We start from the raw sequence: 25091 nt of genomic DNA, 5'->3' as shown, positions 1-25091 counted from the left end.
GCCACTGAGAAAGAACGTTTCTTCTGGCATACAAAATGTTCTTAAGATTACTCAGTTATGGCGTATGGACGCTTCTGGAGGAGTTGTGCAAAAGGACATGGGTCATCAGACACACAATGTTTTGTTTGTTGCTGCTTGCAAAGGCACGCATACATGGAACACCAGGCAGTGTATTGTGTTGCCAGAGAGGTATTGAACACTGGAAATAACTCCGCTGGCAAACGCAATTCTGAGGTAACGTGTTTATGTTGTTCAGCAAGCACCAACATGCTAAGAGTTCTGCTCATGTGTCTTGTACCTGTGTTGTGCTATTGCTTGTCCAGGTTTCCCTGGGTGCTATGTGCTTCTGCTAGTCACTTACAAGCCAAGATATGATTCATTGAATGTATGCATTTCCATGAGAGCATAGTCCTAATTAAAAAGGAGTGTGTCCTGTTGAGTAGTATAGTGTGTTTAGGAGCTAGGAAGTCATCAGAGAAGCAGGAAGCTACTGTGGGTTTTCTCATGATTAATGTTGTATGTGCCTTTTCTTCCTTCCAACTGCCCATCTATTACGTAAACCCTCAACTTCTATCCGGTTACCCCTAGCCCCCCTTCCCTATCCACAACTTCTCCCTAACCCTCTTCCCCCCCATTGGTTGCCTCAAGGTTACATGTTAACTGGAATCAGGAGCCCATGCCAACCAACGTGGGAGGAGTCAACTACATTTGTCTTCCGTGGTCAGGAAGACTTGTGAGATACTCCAGGAGTGTGACAATCACCAACCCCCAAATTGGGACGACAACACCACCTAAAGGCATATGGAGTTCCTTTTAGCCTTAACAGTGGTGCACAAGGCACTACAGGATATTCAGGCCAAATTGGTGCAGTCTCGGCAAGAGACAAACATTAAAGCTGCAGGTTAGTGGGCTGATTGCTCAGGGAACTCCACTTTAAGGAGTGGTCACGTCATCCGCCTCGGGATCCCCCGGGTGCTCAAATACAGTGGTGGTGCAGCAACATTTAGGGGTACCAGTGGCGGCAACAGAGATGTTTTGGGGGGATTCAAGGACATTTTCCACCTTTTTGACTCCGTCTAAGTTATATTTTTTGTGTAAGCTGACAGCCTTCGAGTCCGCCCAAGACCCACTGCATTTATCATATCACACTTGTCAGGGAATGCAGTGGCCTGAGCCAATTCGTTGGTGCAGACGGATGACCTAATCTTATATGATTGGGGATGGTTTTCTGCCAAATTTGCACGTTTGATCACCGCAATGTGCCCTTGACACAAGATAAAGAATTGATGGCCCTTAGGCAGGGTACCAAAGTTTTGGTAACATATGTGACACAGTTTAACCAGTTAGTGGTGGAGACTGCTTGGCCTGAACCAAAACAGAATGTTCTGTTCTATCAAAGATTGAGGGATGAGCAAAAGGATGCTATTGCAAATGTAGAACCCTAACCAGATTCATGTAGCGCTTTAATTGATTTGACTCAGAGGCATGAACACTGATTAAGGGGAGAAAGGAGGACGACGACAGGAGTTCCATTAGCACGGGTGGACAAGAGTAGAGAGGTTGGTGGGCATCCAGGGGGTAGACAGGGGGAGCCCATGCAGATTGGTAGTGTCCGGGGGCCATTGTCTTCATAAGAAAAGGAGGAGAGAGAACAATCTATGTTTATACTGTGGAAAGGCGGTGCAATATGTCAGGAACTGTCCCAATACTCCAGCACGAAAAATGGGAAGGAAAAGGACAGAATTGGGTAAAGAGGGGCCTTGGTAGGTGGGGGGGGGGAAACGAAACAGAACCTTAGGTTCGCGTCGTCTGTGGCTAATGCTACTCAGCTCAAGGCACCACACTTATACCTGTTGGTGACCTAGATTTTTGCCAATACAAGAGAAACCGTTTCTGCCCTGGTGGATTCTGGGGCTACATGGAATTTCCTTGACATCTTGTTAGCAGACAAGTTGGGAAAACCCCCAGTGTTGAAGGAAGAAAGTGAGCCTGTACAAGCAGGTGATGGGTCATCTGTGACATCAGGTCCTATTACCACACAGACCCAGAGTACAACGATAAGGTGTGGGGCAGGACACAAGGGGACTATTGCATTTGATCTATTTGCAGCTCCTCAATTTGGGGTCATTTTGGGAATGCCGTGGTAGTGACACATAACCCAGGCATAGACTGGGGTGAAAGGACATTGGGCCTCACCACAAGTAGGGGACGGTAGTAAATGTTGTTACCGCTGTATTTAAGGGTCTGTCCAATCTCGAACTGGCTGCATTTCCCAGCTCTAAGCTGGGGGTAAATGTGCTGCAAAAATGCAAATTTTCAGTGCAATTACCGTGCGTAATAAGGACGGCAGTAATTGCACCGGAAATTCTCCATTGGGTCCAGTGGAATTAGTTCCCGCCCAAACTGGGATCCCGCGTTAATACCACTGGACGGTTGGCCGGTAACACAAATACAGTTGGGCGGTATCCCGTTAGGGATACTGCCCAGCTCGTAATGAGGCCGATTGACATTTCAGGATGAGCAATGTGGATCCCACCTACCTAATGCAGGGGGTCCTGTGAACTTCCTGGTGGAAGGGGTATGTCCTCAGATAAATATTGGGGCGGTGGCTACCAGCCTGCCTGAGGAGTATTGAGAGTTTGCAGGGGTGTTTGACAATGGAAGAGCAGCATCACAGTTACCACCTCATAGATAGTTTGACTGTGTGATCGATCTGGAAGCTAATGCTAGACTTCCTAGAAGCCAGAATTATGGGCTCTCTGAAAAAGAGACTCAATATCTGCGTGAGTATAACGACAAAATGTTGGTTTGTGGGTTTATTCGTCACTCCAAATCACCTATTTCCTCTTCTTTATGCCTGAGATGGTAGGAACCGTGAGGACTTGCATTGATTATAGGGCTTTGAATAGGGTCACCATAAAAAAATAGGTTTCCACTGCCATTGATTTCTGTCTTACTAGAGCAAGTGAAGACGGCTATGATATATACAAATTTAGACTTGAGGGGGGCCTACCACTTTATCATAGTAAAGAAGGGCGATGAATGGAAGACCGCTTTTTGGACCAAGTTGGTCTGTTCGAATATCTGGTCATGCCTTTTGGCTTATTTAATGCTTCAGCAGCCTTTCAAAATTTCCGCAGGAGGTGATGCACAAGTATTTGGATTTATTTGCTATAGTTTACATTGATGACATTTTGATTTATTCAGAGTCTGTCAAACAGCATGTTCAACATGTAAAGGCAGTGTTGATAAGGTTGCAGGAATATCAGTTGTTTGCAAAGTTGTACAAGTGTGAATTCCATAGTACTAGAGTGGAATTTCTAGGATTCATTTTGACGCCTACGGGTGTAGTCCTGGATGACACAAAGTTTCACGGGGTAACAAAATGTTCGTCCACTCAGTGTGTGAAGGACATTCAGTCATTTCTGGGGTTTTCTAACTTGTACCGCAGGTTTATTAAAGACTTCTCAGCCACTATTACACCCATTACACGACTGTTAAGGAAGGCAAGTAGAGTCAATTGGGACACAGAGGCAGAGGAAGCTTTTGAGAGGTTAAAGCTAGCATTCACTAAGGTATCGATTCTGCGACATCCAGATTCTGAAAGACCATTTCAAGTTTAAAAAGGTGCCTCCAACATGGCTTTTGGGGAGGTCTTGTTACAGGCAGATGAGGAAGGAATCCTGCATCCGGTGGCTTATTTTTCATGCAAATTGACAAGTTATGAACAAAACTATGCTATTACAGATAAGGAGCTCTTAGCCATCTGAGCTGACTTCCAGGAATGGCGACACTACTTGATGGGGATACGACATTCTGTGGTGGTTATCACTGACCACATGAATTTACAATACCTAAGATCAGCCAAGACCCTGAGTCCCCAGTAATTACGATGGTCACATTCTTTGAGGAATTTGACTGTGGTCACATACCATCCTGGAAGGAGCAATTGGAAAGGCAGATGCACTGTCCAGACAAGAGAATACCAGAGATCAGTGTCAGGTGGAGTGAAGTACCATACCTGTGGAAAGGATTGTGGGGGCAGTACAGAAGGATATTCTCTATGAAGTGTGCAAGCGGTTCCCTAGGAAGAGATGGGTGAGGAGAAACAAGATGAGGAGCATTCGGGAGGGTTGGCCCTATCAGGAGGGGAAATTGTTTCTCCCCACAGACACTGTTCGAAGGGAAGCCTTATTTTGGTACCACAAGTACCCACTGGCAGGCCATGCAGGGATAAGAAAGACTCAAGACATGGTGCAGCTTTATTTTTGGTGGGATGGATTAACTGCTGTGTTCATGATTATGTAACAAAATGTGAAACCCGTGTGATATCCAAGTCGGATCACTTGAAAAAGGCAGGATTTTTGCAACCTTTGCTCTCCCCGGAAGAACCGTGGACATGTGCGTCTATGGATTTTGTGACAAACTGCCCAAGGATAGAACATTTGATACCATCGTGGTGATTGTAGACTACTTAACTAATCGGGAACATTTCATGCCCTGTGAAGAAATTCCAAGTGCCAAGATGTTGGCAGAGTTGTTTTTACAACATGTGGTGAGGCTGCATGGGTTACCTAGGACCATAGTGTTTGATGGCTCCCATTGTACGTCCAGGTGTTGGCATGCTTTCTGCAAGATGCTCGGAATCTCTTGTACCTTGCCATAAGTTACCATCCTCTGACGGACAGGCAGACAGAGAGTTAATCAAACTATGGAGCAGTGCTTGAGGTGCTTCATAGCAGAGGGCAGGTCACCATGGGTTCAGGCCTTGTGGCTTGGGGAGTACTGCTACAACAATACTAAGCATGAATCTTTACGAATATCCCCACATTGTTGCTTGTATGGGCAAGAATGTAAGATGCTGGCGGATGAGTTTCCGGTGCATGATAGAATACCTGCTGTTACTGAGCATGCTTAGGAGCTTTTGGACATCAGAGCCAGGGCATGCCAAAATCTCGACAAGGCCAAGCTGGTTTATAAGAAACAGGCTGATTGGAGGAGACGGGAGAGTCCTAAATATGATGTAGGGGAGGGATTGTGTCTGGTTGTGCACCCAACATATCAATCTGTTTGGGTCACGTTAATTTCTACCTCGATTTATTGGTCCTTACGTCATTGTGAAATGTATTTCTGGCACGGTAGTTAGAGGTTGAAGGTAAGTCCAATGTGCTAATCCTGGGTAGTCTTGTTCAGCATTAGTCCAAATGGCTAGGAAAAGAAATAATTATTTGACTTCAGACCTTATATCAAGGATAATATTTAAGGTGGAATCAAATAAAGCATGGAATTAGCCGACACGTGTTTCGACCCTCAAGGTCGTTGTCAAGGCTGTATAGTAATCAAAACCATGTTTCAATAAGTAAAATAAAGACATCATCATAGCATTTCTAACATAAAATAACATAAGTTCCAATGGAAATGTAAAACATTAAGGAAAAATAAAATCATTACATGGACAAAATGAACAAAAATTGAAACATTATAACATCATATCGTAAATAGAATTAAATACCATCCCATACCATGTTTCAGTAGCGGAGTAATGTAAGTAAGGCAGAGATGATCATGGCGGCATATATCAAATGGAGAAAAGAGAAATAGTGTCAAACAATAGTGATAAGTACCTAAATCAAATAAGGACAAATCTCCACTTGACCAAAAATTAGAGTGCCACGAGTAGTTAGAACAGCGGAAAAATTACAGAGGTAACATCTCATGAGCAAGAAAATTAACAAAATATAGATAAATATAGCAGTATTGGGATCAGCACCAAGGAGCCAAAAACAGTGACATCACCCACGTGAAAGCAGCACGTCCTGTGTATTGGTAAGAAACAACAGTGGGTAATTAGAAGAAGGGCACACGTTGGATAGTTGAAATAGTATAACTGGCATACTGTATGTCCACATGAAAATGATGTGAGTATAATCATTGGATGGCTGTCTGAGACGACTAAGAGGCCACCTGGGGAGGAAGGAATACGATTTCAGAACAGTGGCAATTGTGGTGTGAACAGAGATAGTTGGCGACTTGTTTGTGGGGGTGAGTCAACTGAATGGAGATTACTTCTGAAGGCATTGGCTGTGCTGCCTCGTGGTGCAAAAGGGCAGCCCGATCCTGCTCTCTATTAAGTAAGTAATCTGCCATTGTAACTGAGAAGTGCAAAAGGCGCTTGACAGCAGCACAGTTTCTTTACGACCCCTAGTTTTTCCTTTACCGTGTATTTCTGACACAGCTGCTCGTTTACGGCTTCCCTCTCATATGAGGATTCATCCTGTTTTTCATGTTTCGTTGGTTAAACCCGCAGCTCCTGATGTAGCTACACAGAAGTCTCCCAGGGTGTTGCAGGATGGTCAGGAAGAATTCAAGGTGCATCGCAGTTTGGACTCCAAGTGGCATTGCAAGAATCTCTGGTATTTGATTTCCTGGGTAGGTTATGGTCCGGAGGATGACTCTTGGGAGCCTTTGGAGACAGTCCACGCTCCTCGCTTGGTAAGGGATTTTCATCTTGCTCATCCGGACAAGCCGGGTCCTGGAAGGGAGCCTAGAGGAGGGGGTAATGTGAGTAAATGGAGACTGACGGCTGGCCGTGATGTTGCAGGGGTATGGAGGCTCCACATTTCCCATATCATGGGCGGTTGCTGCGTGTGCGCACAAGGTACTTGCTATAACACCCCTCCCCGGCCTGTGCTGCTTGTTGTTGGCACTGGCTGGAGGAGAGCAGGGCGAAGAGTGTGAAGACAAGACTTGAAGGAGGTTGGGACGTGGAGTCGCTGCAAGGATTGAGAGACAGGAGGAGGCACGGGCTCATTTCCCTCGTGGAGTGAGGGACAAGCGCTGCTCAGACCGTGGGTTCTCCCATTCACTGCATGTTCAACAGTGACTGGGGAGGACCCAGCCGGGCCCTCCCCAGGCCTCAGTTAAGTGCCCCTTTTTTTTACTGGGGATAAGCGACCGAGGAGGGAATGGGAGAAGTTGGCGTGCTGGGTACATGAACGCCACTGAGAAGGACAGTTTCTTCTGGCATACAAAACATTCCTAAGATTACTCAGTTATAGGCGTATGGACGCTTCTGGAGTTGAGCAAAAAGACATGGGTCATGAGACACCCAATGTTTTGTTTGTCGCTGCTTGCAAAGGCATGCATACGTGGAACAGCCAGGCACTGTATTGTGCTGCCAAAGGGGTTTGAACACTGGAAATAACTGCCCTCGCAAACGCAATTCTGAGGTCGTGTTCGTGTTGTTCAGCAAGCACCAACATGCTAAGAGTTCTGATCATGTGTCTTGTACCTATGTTGTGCTATTGCTTGTCCAGGTTTCCCTGGGTGCTACGTGCTTCTGCTAATCGCTTACAAGCCAGGGTATGATTCATTGAATGTATGCATTTCCATCAGAGCATAGTCCTAATTAAAAAGTAGTGCGCCCTGTGTAGGAAACTGTGTCGAGAAGCTAGGAAGTCAGAGAAGCAGGAAGCTACTGTGGGTTTTCTCATGATTAATGTAGTATGTGCCTTTCCTTACTCCCCACTACCCATCCATTACACCAACCCTCAACTTCTATTCGATTATCCTAACCCCCCCCCTTCCCTATCCACAACTTCTCCCTAACACTCCCTCTCCCATTGGCTGCCTCAAGGTTACATGTTAACTGGAATCAGGAGCCCATGCCAACCAAGGTGGGAGGGATCAACTACATTTGGCTTCCATGGTCAGGAAGGAGTTGTGAGCTACTCCTGGGGTGTCAGGGCCTGATGTAACAGCCCATTATCCTGCCACATGTCAACATTTTCAGTGGTAACCTCCTGCATCATTCTGGCTTGCCACATTTCATGTTTGTGTGCTACCCATTCACCTTTAATATATAATTTGGATAGGAACATTTCCTGGCCATATTGATTTCTTCTGTGCTCATTAAAGGGTGCTCTGCACCTTATATACTCACAATGCAAGGGCAAAAATCATAACCCTGTTCCTGCGTAGTTTCCACTCACAATTACAACTCAAAATCAACAGTTGTATCTATACACCGCCCTGGAACCCAGGGTACAGGTCTGAATGGCACCTTAACAATGCAAACACAATGTTCTATCCACTGAAATGCAATTTCACCCAAATGAATAGTCTGCTGCTACTACTCTGTCACAAGTGAAGACTCCATCTCGGACCAGTCCCCAATTTTGTCATAGTTTATTAAATGGTCACTCTCAACTCAGGGAGTTCCTCAGCTCCCAACCAAGGTGGTGCACAACAAAACGCTTTACAGATTCAACTTTAGTGAGGCCTCCACTTCTATCGTACCTTATGTCAAAATACCCTCTTTACCATCAATCAACTAGGAACCAGGCCGGTGTATAGTAAGAATAGATTTTTTAAATTGTTTTTGCAAAGAATCATCGGCAATCACAAAAACATCAACAACCAACGCTGTGGCACTACACAATATCACAGATTTAAATTTTTTGCACCAATTAACTAACATAGGTTTAAAGGACTTTCGGTTGCTATAAGGCAGTGGTAAAGTTTTGAAGTTTGCAGTCACAATTTACATAAGATTTCATGCAAATTAACCAATAGGGAAAATACAAAAAATTGCTTATTTTGGCACAATACACCTTTCTCCCAGCAACCCCCACCCTTCAGGCATCAATTAGATATGACCTATCTGATCGGAAGGCAAGGTACAGGGAGTTGAAACACAATGGAAAATTATTTTTTGGGCTTTTTCTTTAGGTAAAATGTTTTCTAATTCTGATTTGGGATGCAAGGGAATACATGGGGAATTTTGTTTTGCACCCCTCCTAGAATGAAAATGCAAAGCTTTGGATTCTGGTTTGGACTGAAAGGGAAAATTTGTTTTGCTAAATTTGTTTTCAAAGGGGATGCAAGGTGTTGGGATTTTTGTTTTGGGGACACTAGCACATTCAATTGAACAGCAGTGTTACCAAATTACTTTACAGACTAGTCATTTACAGTGCACTGGCATAACCCTTTTTCAATTTCAGAATTTGACAAAAACATCACCCCGTGACTAATGACCCCGTGACAAATGACCCTATGGGAATTAATTAGATCATATTTTTAGTTAATTGTGCTTAGGGTATACACTCTTTCACCCACCCTCCCTCCCTCTAATGGCAAGCACCCACCAATGCAAAGGTATGGGTTAAACAGATTCCAACACGATTCAATATAACTGGATAGAGTGCTCTTCTATAGAGTTCATTTAGTTAACTTTTTAGTTCAATGTGGACAGGGTCTACCCAGTTATGCCCCCCTTCACCCACTAAGGGAGAGATATTAAGGCAGGTAGCTATTCGCACAATTGATAGCGTTGGGATATATCTACTTACATGGGAGATCTTTGTTCTTAGCTCAGGAGGCCCGCCAGGTCCTAGGACCCTCTTTCAGGCAGGCAGCTCACACCTCAAGCCCCTACCCACCAGCCAGGTCTCACCAGCCACAGGCCTCTTTCAGATAGGGCTCCCTGATTTCCACGCAAAGTCCATGGGTCTCATTTTCTCCCTCCTTCTAGGTAGGCCTTGGTTTAGCTTTGTTCCCCAGGCAAGGTGGTGTCCCGATGGCTTAGGCAGCTCTCCTGGTCTCTCTCCCTAGTGGTATTCTTGCAAGTCCCCTCTTAGATTGGAATTTGCGAAGAAATAGTGCTGATGACATTATGATTATCACCATTCCCACGCTACGGATCAGCCAACTCTCTTCCTAATAAACCCACTAGATGCTAATAGGAGAAGGAGTAAGGGGGTGTGAATGATGGTGGCTGAGGGAAGAGAAAGATTCACCATCCCAAAATGACAAGTAGGTTTAACTTCTTCAGTGTTCTTAAAATCTAACAACATGGCAGCTATCCTAATTCTTCAGATAATTGCCGGCACATAAATATTTTTGAATTCTATATTTTATGGCGAGTCGGAAAATACAAATCGTCTCGGCACGCCCTTCCTAGGAGGAACTACCATTTATATCGATTTACTCTTGAGCCGAAATAGTCACAAATCTGCCCCTTCCTGATTCAAACCTTACTTCTATAAACTATCATCCCACTAACTTTCTATTCAGTTAGAATTATGGGAATGCCAGAATCAGAATTATTCTCATAACTCAAGTTGTATCCATCACACAAAATTCTTTTTTCCATGGTCCAGACGGGCTTCTGGTCCCCTTTAATGTGAACCCGGGATAAGCTCAATGGAACACACGGTGCACTTTTTATTCAAGAAAATGTATTCTGCATTGGCATTGTGTTAGTCAATGACAATGCATCCCACGTGTCCCTCGGTTGCACATCAGCCCCCGACAATTCTTAGAATGCATTTCTGCATAGTCACCTGCACCGAACATCTGCTTATCAACAATCTGTTTCATACACAACGTTTGATCATCCATTGGTGGCTCTGAAGCCATTTCTTGAGACCGAGTTAGCCCTGAAAAGGTCATTTCTGTAAGCCACTAATGCACAGTTAATGGAGAGACCTGGCCTTACAGGTCATCTCTGCTAGCTGTTTTATCTGCAAATCCCACAATTCTGATCTAATTCTCTGTATATTCTTTGTATTTATAACTGAAAACCAGACCTTCTCCTGGAAATCACAGGGTGCATCCATAGATAAGAAAATACAGCTTTAAATCAACATGATGTGCTTACATGTAACATTTTAACATTATATCTTCGCTTGTGGTTTATAAATACAATCTTTATTTTCTACTACATTAGAACAGAGATCGATTCATTATTAATCTTATGCACAAAGATAGGCCACAATTAACATAGGAAAGCAGTGTTCATTTTTACAAAAACAAATTCAGTCTCTCTTTACATGCTGTGATTTTATATGACGAAAATTAAGTCTCTATTCATGATAATGCAATCTGTCACTTGACTTTATTTCTCAAATGTCAGGCATCATTCCTCCTTCAACTCAGTGTCTTTGTACTTTACTAAAGTTGAAATAGGCCATTTTTTATTAATTCATTAGGCCTTACATCGGAAAACAATGTTTTGAACTGGCCTGCATTTTTCAATGGGTCTCAACGTCTCTCACAACAGGGGACTAGCATGGTCCCTCTATCTCTGACATTTTGGGGCCGTATTTTACCCCACAGTTGGCAGACCCAAACGAAGACTATTTTTATTTTTATTGTGATTTAGTTAAAACAATAAGCTTTCACAACATTAGACACACATTTTATCAAAATCCAATCTAATTCATTAAGTCTCTATAACATAAAACAATAATATCTAAAAGTTATAATACATTAAAACATTTGCTTATCAGATAAATTCACCAAGTCTTAAAACTGAATCATTTAAAAGTGTATCCTATCCTATTACAAATTCTCTCTCTGGATGATTGTTTTATCAACTTCCCCAAGTTAAATATATATCTTTGAACGGGCAACCACCAAAGATAAACAAATTAAGAGAGACACATTTCCCCATTAAATATTAAAGGTTGATTAAGCCATAATCCTTTAACAGTTTAAATGCTCTGATTAAAATTGAAATAGATGCGCCCAACAGAATCCGAGCCCAAAGAGCTTCATCATCAATTGTTCTAAAATCTTTAATTGCTCTTTCGAGAAACAGTTGGTGCTTGTCCCGTTCGGGCAACAGCAGAATATATGTTTTAAGGAATCTACTAAGCAGAGTTTTGCAGAATCTACAGGAAGCTTCAGAACAATCTGCCATGTTCCATATCACTGGAATTTCCTATGTGAGAATTACATTCAATCTGGAATCCTCAGCATTTCATTGCATTTTGCGTACCACTGCATCATAAGACTATTACAATAGTCCAGGCTTGCATCAATTTATGACAGAAGAACAGGTGGTGCGCAGGAAGAGAAGGACTGATATGTTTCAACAGGCAAAGTTGCAGAAAGTAAGATTCAGACATTGTTTCGATCTACACTAGTTTGGCCCAGTTTATAGGTCCCTTAGTTTTGCACATGTGCCACTTGGATTGGAAGAGGACGGAGACATTCTGAAAGGTAATGTAAAGTCCCTAGGTTAGTATCTCCTCTGCATGTGCCTACTGTGACGAATCTGAGGATGCCGTCCCTTCTCCCATAGGGTGAGACGTTTCCCATGGGGCTAGGGCAATGCATCCACAGTGCAATAATCCCCCTGGGGGGGGTGCACCGAGGGAGGATCGCATGGGGTAGGAAGCCCCCTATGGGATTGGGGATGATTATTCTCAGCAAACGCAGTATACTCCCGCTTCACTACCGCCAATCCCTTCTTCAATACCAAGTCCTCCTCCCCCTAACCAGAGCCAATGTGTTCGATTGCCAAGTTCGTCAAAATAATATACTTGACAAGACTAAAATACCAACCAAGGATTTTGCATCTTGTTTTAAAAGAAGTACTGTGAAGAAGATGACCAAGAGTCCAAAGATTACTTTGGAGAGTCAGCAGCAGTGGTGGTGGTCTAGCTTCTCACGGGATGTCATTGGCCCAAATGAAAGCAACAAACCAGCATGGGAGGTAAAAATGAGCAGAGCTATGACAGAGGGAGAATGATCAACTGAGGAGGAACTGAGGAGGAACTGGGGGAGCCGTACACCAGGTGAGCAGAAGAGAGCCATCAATGAAGGAAAAGGAGAACGCACGTCCAATCCAAGCTGAAAGGACCATTCGCACTGCTACCAAGAAGAACCTCTGAGCACCCCAGTGTAACCAGTCGGGGATAATCAAATGTGTGCAGAGCTGCTGCAGACCAGCTGCTTACCCGAACAATACCAGAGCCTCGAGAAGCAACACAGCTGCTCGGGAGATGCTAGTTCCTGCAACAAAAAAGCAAACATGTACGTGAGTTACCTGAAAGGCGCTGGCGGTCCGGGGAAGCAAGGGGTGACAAGAGGAGCTGGAGCAAGAGGGTCTGGGACCTGCACCCACATGGAAGTGAAAGTATAGGTTGGTCTGGGGCTATGAGGAATAAGATGGTCTAGGACTTGCACCCATACAGAAGTCAAAGTATAAGAGGATCTGGGACCCCTAGAATAACCAAGCGAGAGGAATCGTATGTCTGGCAGCAGAGTGAACCAAACGGATACAACAACAAAGTGCAGATCTGGGACACCCACCCCTATGAGAAGGCAAGAATAAGAGGGTCTGGGACCTGAGAATAACCAAGAGAGAGGAATCGTATGTCTGGCAGCAGAGTGAACCAAACGGATACAACAACAAAGTGCAGATCTGGGACACCCACCCCTATGAGAAGGCAAGAATAAGAGGGTCTGGGACCTGAGAATAACCAAGAGAGAGGAATCGTATGTCTGGCAGCAGAGTGAACCAAACGGATACAACAACAAAGTGCAGATCTGGGACACCCACCCCTATGAGAAGGCAAGAATAAGAGGGTCTGGGACCTGAGAATAACCAAGAGAGAGGAATCGTATGTCTGGCAGCAGAGTGAACCAAACGGATACAACAACAAAGTGCAGATCTGGGACACCCACCCCTATGAGAAGGCAAGAATAAGAGGGTCTGGGACCTGAGAATAACCAAGAGAGAGGAATCGTATGTCTGGCAGCAGAGTGAACCAAACGGATACAACAACAAAGTGCAGATCTGGGACACCCACCCCTATGAGAAGGCAAGAATAAGAGGGTCTGGGACCTGAGAATAACCAAGAGAGAGGAATCGTATGTCTGGCAGCAGAGTGAACCAAACGGATACAACAACAAAGTGCAGATCTGGGACACCCACCCCTATGAGAAGGCAAGAATAAGAGGGTCTGGGACCTGAGAATAACCAAGAGAGAGGAATCGTATGTCTGGCAGCAGAGTGAACCAAACGGATACAACAACAAAGTGCAGATCTGGGACACCCACCCCTATGAGAAGGCAAGAATAAGAGGGTCTGGGACCTGAGAATAACCAAGAGAGAGGAATCGTATGTTTGGCAGCAGAGTGAACCAAACGGATACAACAACAAAGTGCAGATCTGGGACCCCCCACCCCTATGAGAAGGCAAGAATAAGAGGATCTGGGACCCCTAGAATAACCAAGCGAGAGGAATCGTATGTTTGGCAGCAGAGTGAACCAAACGGATACAACAACAAAGTGCAGATCTGGGACCCCCCACCCCTATGAGAAGGCAAGAATAAGAGGATCTGGGACCCCTAGAATAACCAAGCGAGAGGAATCGTATGTTTGGCAGCAGAGTGAACCAAACGGATACAACAACAAAGTGCAGATCTGGGACACCCACCCCTATGAGAAGGCAAGAATAAGAGGGTCTGGGACCTGAGAATAACCAAGAGAGAGGAATCGTATGTCTGGCAGCAGAGTGAACCAAACGGATACAACAACAAAGTGCAGATCTGGGACACCCACCCCTATGAGAAGGCAAGAATAAGAGGGTCTGGGACCTGAGAATAACCAAGAGAGAGGAATCGTATGTCTGGCAGCAGAGTGAACCAAACGGATACAACAACAAAGTGCAGATCTGGGACACCCACCCCTATGAGAAGGCAAGAATAAGAGGGTCTGGGACCTGAGAATAACCAAGAGAGAGGAATCGTATGTTTGGCAGCAGAGTGAACCAAACGGATACAACAACAAAGTGCAGATCTGGGACCCCCCACCCCTATGAGAAGGCAAGAATAAGAGGATCTGGGACCCCTAGAATAACCAAGCGAGAGGAATCGTATGTTTGGCAGCAGAGTGAACCAAACGGATACAACAACAAAGTGCAGATCTGGGACCCCCCACCCCTATGAGAAGGCAAGAATAAGAGGATCTGGGACCCCTAGAATAACCAAGCGAGAGGAATCGTATGTTTGGCAGCAGAGTGAACCAAACGGATACAACAACAAAGTGCAGATCTGGGACCCCCCACCCCTATGAGAAGGCAAGAATAAGAGGATCTGGGACCCCTAGAATAACCAAGCGAGAGGAATCGTATGTTCGGCAGCAGAGTGAACCAAACGGATACAACAACAAAGTGCAGATCTGGGACCCCCCACCCCTATGAGAAGGCAAGAATAAGAGGGTCTGGGACCTGAGAATAACCAAGAGAGAGGAATCGTATGTCTGGCAGCAGAGTGAACCAAACGGATATGACAACGAAATGCAGGTCTGGGACCCGCACCCCTATGAGAAGGCAAGAATAAGAGGGTATGCGACCCTGATTGAAAAAGGAGCAAACAAGGGAAAGTTGTATGCTTGGCAGGGAAGTAAACCGAGCAAAGGCAACCCTACATTACGAATCTGGGACCTGCACCGATGTGAAAGGCAAAGGCCTGAAGTAACGAAGAACAAGAGGGTCTGGGACCCTGTAAGAGAAAGAGTGTCCATGAGAGGGCAACGGCTTGGCCGGAGAGTAAGCCAAACCGCTCAGATCCTTGCAAGTCTTGTACCTGAACCCACATAAGAAGTTGAGAACAAGAGGGTCAAGGAACCTGAAAATGAAAAGGACATAATCCTGTTCTAGGTAAAGAAGTGTGCCAAGCTGGTGGGATAAAGGAACTGTGAATCGGAGAAGTCTATCCTTGTGAAAGGCCTTGAAGATTCCGAATGATTTAATAGCAATAGCTAGCATATAGGCCAGATGCGTATATACTAGAGAATAACTTGACAAAGAGTGAGGGGGGAGGGAGAGAGGGCGAGGAGCATACACATCAATGAACTACAGTACTGGCCTGGCGACATTTCAGGTTGCTTGGTAGTTGGTCATCCAAATTGCCTATCCTAGAGTATTTAAAGCACGACCAGCTAGGGAGGGGAGACAGAGGGAGCACCAAACAAACAGACTTGCAAGGACTAGAACGTTCAAGGTCAAGGAGGTGCAAGTGTGCAAACAGGGGGGGGGGGCAAATTCGCCCAGTCCAGCGGGGCCTGGTTAAGTGCAGAGTGGGTGCTCCTCTCATGGAGCATATTGCAGAAGTACAAAGAAGAAAAGACGATTTGAACGTAGAATCCTCCCGTCACCCGCACACTATTGGCTACTGTGAAGAACAGTCAAGATTTCAATTGAAAAGCTTTACATCTCACTGAAATGAAATAATGTATATTGGATTTTATCTCCAACAGTGTTGTACAAAAAAAAAGAAAGTTGCAAGTCAGTTTTCTGTGGCTGAAGCGTTTCGAGGATAAATCCTCTTCTTCTAGAGCCTTACGGACTGTAAAGTAAATGTCATACAAAGAAAATGTATCATGATTGTGTACAGTCAGATTTGTAATGCAATGAATATAAACCTGAGCTAGGCGACACTGAATTCCAAAAGGCATCTTGGCCACAGTGACAAATATATGAGTTCTGAATCCTTCATTAGTACCATTATCCTATAGAGCAATTCAAGTTGTACTATACATGGAGAGCAGGGGAGTTGCTAGGTCTGGAAAAGACCCGGGGCTAAGCTGATGTTGGAACTGTTGGGACTGGGGGCTAGCTAGACTTTTGGCTGTAGCTCCTGAGATTCTATCCGGGGCTACAACCAAAAGATCAGGGGCTATAGCCCCCTTAGCCCCCCCCCTAGCAACGCCCCTGATGGAGAGACATTATTATGCATATCGAAGCTAGTCCAGATCTTGGCAAGTCATAGAGTCATGGAGTAATGACCCAATCTCAAGCTTGGTTACGAGACACTGATACGCAAGTTATTCAGGACATACTAGACCAACCAATGTCTACAAATCACTGAAACAGAGCTCTGCTGCTTCTTCACAATGTGGGAGGAGGGACAAGCCTCCCGGGCAATAAATATTAACTAAATGAATCATTCTTAAACGCACACTTTTTTTACAATAAGAAATGTAAACACTCTGCAGATGCTACTCTACGTTTCTGCGCGCCGTCACACACAGTTCATCCTCCAGGACTTGATCTCGTCAGCAATGTGAATGATATGGAGACTTGGAAAACACTTGATGGAAAAAAAAGAAAATGCATCAGTTCCATTCCTTTACACAAATAAAGTGTCTTTCAGAGTCGCAAACCAAAGGGCCCAGTTTGTCTGAGTTCAAGTAGGCGCAGTTCAGGTTGGCGGCATCATCTCTTAGAGGGATTCTACAAAAGAAACGTAGACAGCGCGTCAATGGCATCTTGGCTCGGTGTAATGGAACATTGTGTACAAAGTGAAAAAACTACACAGGAAACTTAGCGGTGTCGCGCTTCCCTGTGGTTTTCCCTACACTACTTTGGGAGAGTAAATCACTCTTCGGCTGCTGTCTTAACAGGCACAGAGTAAAGTCATTTCAAGCGTTTGAGACAATTCAGGAGCTTTAGACATGAGCAGTGTAAATTGCATATGAGAAGACGCAGAAAGAAAAGTTACTGGACTGAGCTGACAACGCAGAAGGGCGTGATCAATTAAGCATAGGTTGGCACATGAAACCCTATGAGGAGTTCTGCAAATGCACGAACACAAGGGGGGCCAGGAATACAAATGAGAACGCATCAGTCCTATGGGAGAGGCAAGAGTGGTTTAAAAGTGAAAGATGCCCTATGCATAGTGACCACGCCATGAATCTGAAAGTATGCAGGCCTTCGGATGCACAAGGATGATAACACCTTCCAATGAGATGCGATTGTTGCTAAAATGAGTAAAGGTGAAAATAACATAGGACAGCCAATATAGGATGTGTGCAAATGGTGCTGTATCTGGTATGAGTAAGTCATAGAAAAATACAGGAAAAAAGGCCTATATATTCCAATGTCTGAAGATATTTTCTCAGATGACCAACGGCCTGAAATGTTATCTTCGATAAGCAACCTATTGTTATTAACTGTGCCCATGGGTGCATTTCATTTTAAAAGGACGTCTTCTCCCACCACCGTTATTTTACTTTTTCTGTCCGGGGCACTGCCGCCACCGATTGTGCCACTTCTTGCACGAGGGGGACGCGCCTGGCTTCTTCTTCTTCTTAATTATCGGGTGCGTGGGCGGACCCACGCAGGCGCTTCCCCATCCTAAAGGATGATGTGCACCAGACCCACCAATCAATACTTAGCTCACATATACTCACAACTCCTCCCACCGCCCCGTCTGCCTCTGTTAAACGAATCTTCACGGGATCGTGGTTTACCTCTTTTTCCTGTAGTCCGTGGAGTTGAGGTTGCCAGTCTGTCGAAGTCTTGATAGCCGATGAAAGAGTAACGCGAGGAATTAGCCCAATCCCCTCCTGACGGTATATGACAGGATGGCACTGAACCAACTCCCAACGCCACGGGTGGCACTTCTCAGGATTAGCGTGACGTCGGGACAGTGTTTCCACTGGCTGAGAAGGCTTGATGAGATCACCGAAGAAAACGGAGAGGAACTCAGGAACTTCCAAGGCAGTAAGGCACAGGTACCGGCAGGGCACAAGACAGGCAAAGGAAGGCAAACTGCAAGAAGAAGCAGTACTGACAGGGGTCCCCACTACTACTAGGAACCCAGACGAAACCTCCTCCACCCTGAACCAGGGACTGGCTAGTAACGAAGATAAGGGAAGAAAGGGTAGGAGGACCAGTAATAAGGAGTAAAGAGTAGAGGCAGGACTGAGCAGGAAAGGTAGACCTGGAAACTGGAGGACTGAAAACCTAGCACCAGGGCTCCAGCAGCGCATACACAGTAACAACCGCGTTGAGACGCGTTGTCCCTGTGTATGCGATGCCTATTTATGGTCCGGGGTCAAAACGAGGCTTGGAACGCATGTTCCGATGCTGCGCATGCGCGGGACGTCGAATACTGACGATCCGCGCATGCGCAGATCCTCGCAAGATGGCGGCGTCCACGGCGCCCATCCGAACCGCGGGTCGGCGTGAAGAGAGTCGCCACCGCGGGTACAGCCTCCATGAAGGAGGAGACTGCTGCGGCCGTGGACCAGGGACCCAGGTAAGTGGCGCCGACGCCCGCGAGCGAGCGCGCGGCGTGACACCATACCCCCTCCCGGACAACCCCGGAGCACCGGGTTTCCAAGGAAAGCGGAGATAGAAATCCCGAACCAGGCGCGGTGCATGCACGAAGGAGCGCGGTTCCCAAGTGCGGTCACAAGCTGGATAACCCTTCCAGCTGACCAGGAACTGCAGAACACTGCGCCAAATTCGTGAATCACAAATCTCCTGCACCTCAAATTCAGGGACCCCCCGAACCAATAGCGGAGCAGGACGGGAACAGGTACGACCCATAACATCGGGCACATAGGGCTTTAAAAGGGAAACATGAAAGACAGGATGGATCCTTCAAGAGCGAGGCAAAGACAAACGAAAGGCAACAGAGGAAATACGCTCAGAGACGCGGAAGGGACCAAAAAAGCGGGGGGCTAGTTTCACAGGTAAGTTGCGTACTGGTAGATTCTTGGAGGATAGCCAAACCATGTCCCCAACATGAAGGACAGGCTCCGGGCTCCGTCTCTTGTCAGCCTGCTCCTTCATATGTGCTTGTGCCGCTGCCAAGGTACCGGCCGCCAGACGATGTTGATCGCGGATCAGGGACACCAGGGCATCTGCGGAAGGAACGGTGCTGGAATACGTTGGATGAACAGGCAGCAGGCGAGGATGAAGACCAGTAGAGCAATAAAAGGGGCTGAGTCCAGTAGCGGAATGAACAGCGTTGTTGTAAGCTGCTTCCGTGGTGTCCAACCATTCCGACCAGTTGTCTTGGGTAGCATTGGCATAACAACGTAGGTATTGCTCAAGGGTCTGATTGGTACGTTCTGTCTGTCCATTAGTCTGCGGATGATAGCCGGAACTCAGGGCTCGCTGAATGTCCAAATGTCGACACAGTTGACCCCAAAAGGAAGAGATGTATTGAGACCCCCGGTCTGACAAGATCTTCTCCGGAAGACCATGAAGGCGATACACCTCATGTAGAAAACATCGTGCCATCTGAGATGCAGTGGGTAGCTTAGGAAAGGGCAAGAAATGAGCCGTCTTGGTGAAACAATCCACCACCACCATTATACAGGTAAATCCACCGGACAAGGGCAGGTCAACGATGAAATCCGTGGCGATGGTATGCCAAGGGTACGGAGGCGTAGGCATGGGTTTCAGAAGGCCAATAGGCCTTTTGCGAGGAATCTTGGTCTGGGCACATACAGGACAGGAGTCCACGTATTGCTTTACCAGTGTAGCCCATCCAGGCCACCAGTACTGTCGTGCAACCAGTTCTTGTGTTGTGCGGACTCCACGGTGACCGCAAACGACGGAATCATGGCAATTCTGTAGAATGATTTTCTGGAGTTCCAATGTGGGAACGTACAGACGATCCTTGAAGAACAACAAGCCGTCACGTTCCTTAATGTCGGCACGTTGTAGTATCTGTGTTCTTGTGGGATCCGTACGTGTGGCCTCAACAAACTGTTGGAGCCGGGGAGTCAGCATCAATAGAAAATGTTTGGATGCAATCAAAGGTTCCGGTTCCTTGACACCTTCAACGTTGTTTTCCAAAGAACGAGACAAGGCATCAGCCTTCGTGTTCTGGGAACAAGGAATGTACGTGACAGTGAAATCAAACTGTGAAAAGAAAAAGGCCCAACGAGCATGACGGGAAGTTCTGCATTGCAAAGAGCGCAGGAACTGTAGATTGCGGTGATCAGTGCGAACCACCACCGAGTACCTCCCACCCAGCAAGTGATGTCTCCATTCCTCGAAGGCAGCTTTTATTGCCAGTAGTTCCTTTTCTATCACTGCATAGTTTCTCTCGCTCACTGACAATTTCCTTGAGTAGTATGCCACCGGGTGTTCTGTTCCTGTGACTGCATCTTGCTGTAGTAAGACCGCACCGATTGCGTAGTCAGTAGCGTCTGTCTCAACCACAAATGGTTTTTCTTCATCTGGATGTCTAAGAACAGGAGCCGACATGAAAGATTTCTTTAATTCCAGGAATGCCTCCTCGGCCCGCGTGTCCCAGATAAACGGCACCTTGGTACTGGTCAGGCGAGTTAGACTGTTGGCCAGTTTAGAAAAGCTTGGGATGAAACGCCGATAAAAGTTGGCAAAGCCCAAGAACCTTTGAAGCGACTTCACGCCATGTGGTGGTTTCCATTCTTGTATAGCTTGCAGTTTTGCGGGATCCATCTGTACTCCTGTGTTGCTGATCACATAACCCAGGAACTCCATGCTTTCCTTATGAAATTGACATTTTTCGATTTTGGCATACAGGCCGTTGTGTATTAACCTCTGGAGGACTTCCTGAACATGCACTACGTGTGCAGTACGAGAGTCAGAAAAAACCAATATGTCGTCAAGGTAAACCCAGACAGAAATCCCAATAAGGTCAGAAAAGACATGGTCCATGAACCGTTGAAAGACTGCCGGGGCATTGCAGAGTCCAAACGGCATCACCCTGTATTCGAAGTGACCAATAGGCGTTTTGAAGGCCGTCTTCCACTCATCTCCGTTCTTGATCCGCACCAAGTGATAGGCCCCTCTCAGATCCAGTTTGGTGAAGACCTGTGCTGATTTCAGAGATTCGATGATGTCCCGGATGAGTGGTAACGGGTACCTGTCTTTCCTCGTGATTTCGTTTAATTGACGGTAGTCGATACAAGGGCGCAAGGTGCCCTCTTTCTTCTTGACGAAGAATAACGGGAATCCCGCAGGGGATTTGGAGGGTATAATGTAGCCTTTTTTCAGGCAATCCGTAATGTACTCCTGTAGGATGCCTTTCTCGAGTTGAGTCAACGAATAAATCTTGCCGTGGGGAATGGTCGCACCAGGCAGAATGTCAATGGAACAATCAAAGTACCGATGAGGTGGTAATGGTATGTCTTCAGGCTTGGAGAACGCCTTGTGGTAGTCAGCATATTCATGAGGTACCGATTGAGTGGCACATAGACGAGTAGACACGTCAGCAGGATTGAGGGACTCCATAACTGCAGGAAAGGTTTCATGGATTACGCAATCACTAGGGCAACGTGTCGAAGTAAACATCAAAGAGCGAGCGGTCCAGTCGACCTGGGGATTGTGATACAACAACCATGGTAACCCCAGAACCACCGGAAAAGAGGGGGATTTGATGACGTCCAAGGAGATACGTTCGAGATGCCCTTCTACAGAGAGCCACAAGGGATCAGAGTGTTGGCAAACAGGACCTGAAGACAAAGTAGAACCATCGATCACCTCGACCACTGTAGGTCGTTCCTTGTTATGTAAACGGATCCCCTTGGCAATCGCAAATGAGGCATCGATGTAGTTGCCGGATGCTCCGCAATCCAAAAGGGCCCAGGTCTGCACACATTTTCCAAGCCAGGCAACACCGATTTTCAGGATCAACAAAGGTACTGAGTTCATGGGAGGAAGGACGGAATCAGAAGGGCGGCCCGTTGCTGCCTTCGTCTCAAACAACGGGCCTGTTAGTTTTCCTGTTTCTTCAGCGGGCGCAGCGGACAGGTGCCCAAAAAGTGGTCAGAACCACCACAATACAGGCACAAATTCTTCTGTCGTCTTCTTTTCTTTTCGGTCTCGGACAACGGACCACGGACGGCACCCAACTGCATGGGTTCTGGACCTACTTCAGTAGAAACAGCTGGTCCGGGGTTCTGTGCCAGAGGAATCGGTTGATACCTGGCAGACCTGCGGCGTTCACTCCGTCGTTCGGTCAACCTGTGGTCTATGCGTAAGACTTGTTCCACCAAAGCAGGCAATGTTTCTGGCTCCGGAATGTGCAGTAATTCGTCCTTGTACTCCTCTCGTAATCCCCGACGAAACAAGGTTTTTTGAGTAATTTCAGGCCATTGTGAATCAGTTGCTAATTGTCGAAACTGACTGATGTAGCGGATTATGTCATCTGACCCTTGCTTGATCTCCATTAATTGATTCTGAGCCATGGCTGCCAAATTGGGTGGTTTAAAGACGTCCAAAAAGGCTTTCTCAAAGGCAGTGAAATCACCCAACAGAGGACTGTTAGTAGAGACTAGAGGTGCTGCCCAGGCGAGTGCATTGCCGGTCAGATTGCCAAGGATGTACCCGATCTTGGCCTTGTCTTGAGCAAAATGAGTCGATCTGAACTGGAAATGGATCCGACAATGAGTACAGAACTCAGCCACTCGACGCGGATCACCATCATACTTCATCGGAGTCGTGTAAGCCATGGAGTTCTCTGGCGGTGTGACAGGTTGTGCGGGACTAGCCAAACACCGATCCAATGCCTGTCTGAGGGTGTTGTTCTCCTGGCGGAGAGTGGTCATTTCAAGACGCATGGCACGCATTTCTTCACGTAGTTCCTGTATGTCGTCCATGTCGGAACTGGGGTTAAGGCGTCTCAATCTGTTAAACGAATCTTCACGGGATCGTGGTTTACCTCTTTTTCCTGTAGACCGTGGAGTTGAGGTTGCCAGTCTGTCGAAGTCTTGATAGCCGATGAAAGAGTAACGCGAGGAATTAGCCCAATCCCCTCCTGACGGTATATGACAGGATGGCACTGAACCAACTCCCAACGCCACGGGTGGCACTTCTCAGGATTAGCGTGACGTCGGGACAGTGTTTCCACTGGCTGAGAAGGCTTGATGAGATCACCGAAGAAAACGGAGAGGAACTCAGGAACTTCCAAGGCAGTAAGGCACAGGTACCGGCAGGGCACAAGACAGGCAAAGGAAGGCAAACTGCAAGAAGAAGCAGTACTGACAGGGGTCCCCACTACTACTAGGAACCCAGACGGAACCTCCTCCACCCTGAACCAGGGATCGGCTAGTAACGAAGATAAGGGAAGAAAGGGTAGGAGGACCAGTAATAAGGAGTAAAGAGTAGAGGCAGGACTGAGCAGGAAAGGTAGACCTGGAAACTGGAGGACTGAAAACCTAGCACCAGGGCTCCAGCAGCGCATACACAGTAACAACCGCGTTGAGACGCGTTGTCCCTGTGTATGCGATGCCTATTTATGGTCCGGGGTCAAAACGAGGCTTGGAACGCATGTTCCGATGCTGCGCATGCGCGGGACGTCGAATACTGACGATCCGCGCATGCGCAGATCCTCGCAAGATGGCGGCGTCCACGGCGCCCATCCGAACCGCGGGTCGGCGTGAAGAGAGTCGCCACCGCGGGTACAGCCTCCATGAAGGAGGAGACTGCTGCGGCCGTGGACCAGGGACCCAGGTAAGTGGCGCCGACGCCCGCGAGCGAGCGCGCGGCGTGACAGCCTCACAAAATCCAACATCACAATGTTCCTCCTCCTGCCTCTCACCCCGTCACCTCCAAGCAAAGCCTTCCCACTCAGCTCAGCCACACCCAGCTCAGATAACCGAACCCTCAGGCTCTGCACACACTCGGCACTGCATACAGAAACTGCCAGCCTCACATACAGTGATGCAGACGTCCAACCTGATTTATCTCTTTATTAGGGTGAATATTGTGACCCACTAAAAGAGAAGAGTCCATTATTCACTTAAAAGGGTTTTTTACCGAATGACTATAACAAATATTTAACATTGTGGACATTATGATGTTCCCATAATGCTCTTTGCTTTATGCAAATTGACAGGAGTGCTTTCTATGAAGAAATACTGTATTGTGAAACCTAGGGGGGTGGGGTTAGGGAGCGAGCGCCCCCTCTTTCCCCAGCCCCGCCCAGCCCGTACATTTTTGTCATTAACAGCACTGCCTACAGGGCACCACACCTCAACATTCCAGTTCTGGAACGGTGACCCACACAGTTAAGTCAGTGGCCGCCTAAATTGCCCTCAATCACCGGCTGTTCTACTCATCTACTCTACCAGTGCAACTCAATCCAACGCATTCTGACCTGCGGCACTTCTAGTGCTGGAGCCCATATAGACACGAGCCAATCCATGCCCATCCTGGTCCGTACCACCCACTTCTATTGCAGTATGGAGACCCTCGTACACATGTGGGTTACCTTTGTCGTTCACTCTCACATGCCATTACCAATAATACGTCTTCCATTAACCTTTCTTTATTCATTCTCTAACGCCAACTGACGTTTCCCCCCTTTGTCCCTCCCCTTCCGCCCTCTTCCCAGCCTGGTGTGTTTCCTCTGGTTAAAGGGGCCATGTCCCTTTCAGGTACAACAGAGCCCATGGTCTGTAGTACCACCCACTTCTATTTCAGTATTGAGACCCTCGTACACATGTAGCAATCAGACTCAGAGCTCTCTGTGATAAAATCAGCAGATATAGAAATAAAGCAATTA

The 25091-nt window shown here is 46.7% G+C and overlaps 1 protein-coding gene across 3 annotated transcripts in view; it reads right to left on the bottom strand.

Moving 5' to 3' along the window:
• Positions 1 to 5272: 5272 nt before the first annotated feature.
• LOC138580143 (early activation antigen CD69-like) overlaps positions 5273 to 25091 on the bottom strand; it is a 267208-nt gene continuing 247389 nt past the window's right edge. For 2 of the 3 annotated variants that reach the window (XM_069650461.1, XM_069650463.1), the window contains exon 6: positions 10689 to 17029. In XM_069650461.1, coding sequence (XP_069506562.1) covers positions 16912 to 17029 — 118 coding nt within the window. In that variant the 3' untranslated portion in view covers positions 10689 to 16911. Of the gene's footprint in view, positions 5388 to 10688; positions 17030 to 25091 lie in introns of those variants that run through there. The other variant, XM_069650462.1, reaches the window with a different exon arrangement.

The sequence above is a fragment of the Ambystoma mexicanum genome, chromosome 3p, assembly GCF_040938575.1.
Source record: "Ambystoma mexicanum isolate Mex_15411 chromosome 3p, UKY_AmexF1_1, whole genome shotgun sequence".
NCBI lineage: Eukaryota > Metazoa > Chordata > Amphibia > Caudata > Ambystomatidae > Ambystoma > Ambystoma mexicanum.
This window is presented reverse-complemented; position numbering and strand designations above follow the sequence as displayed.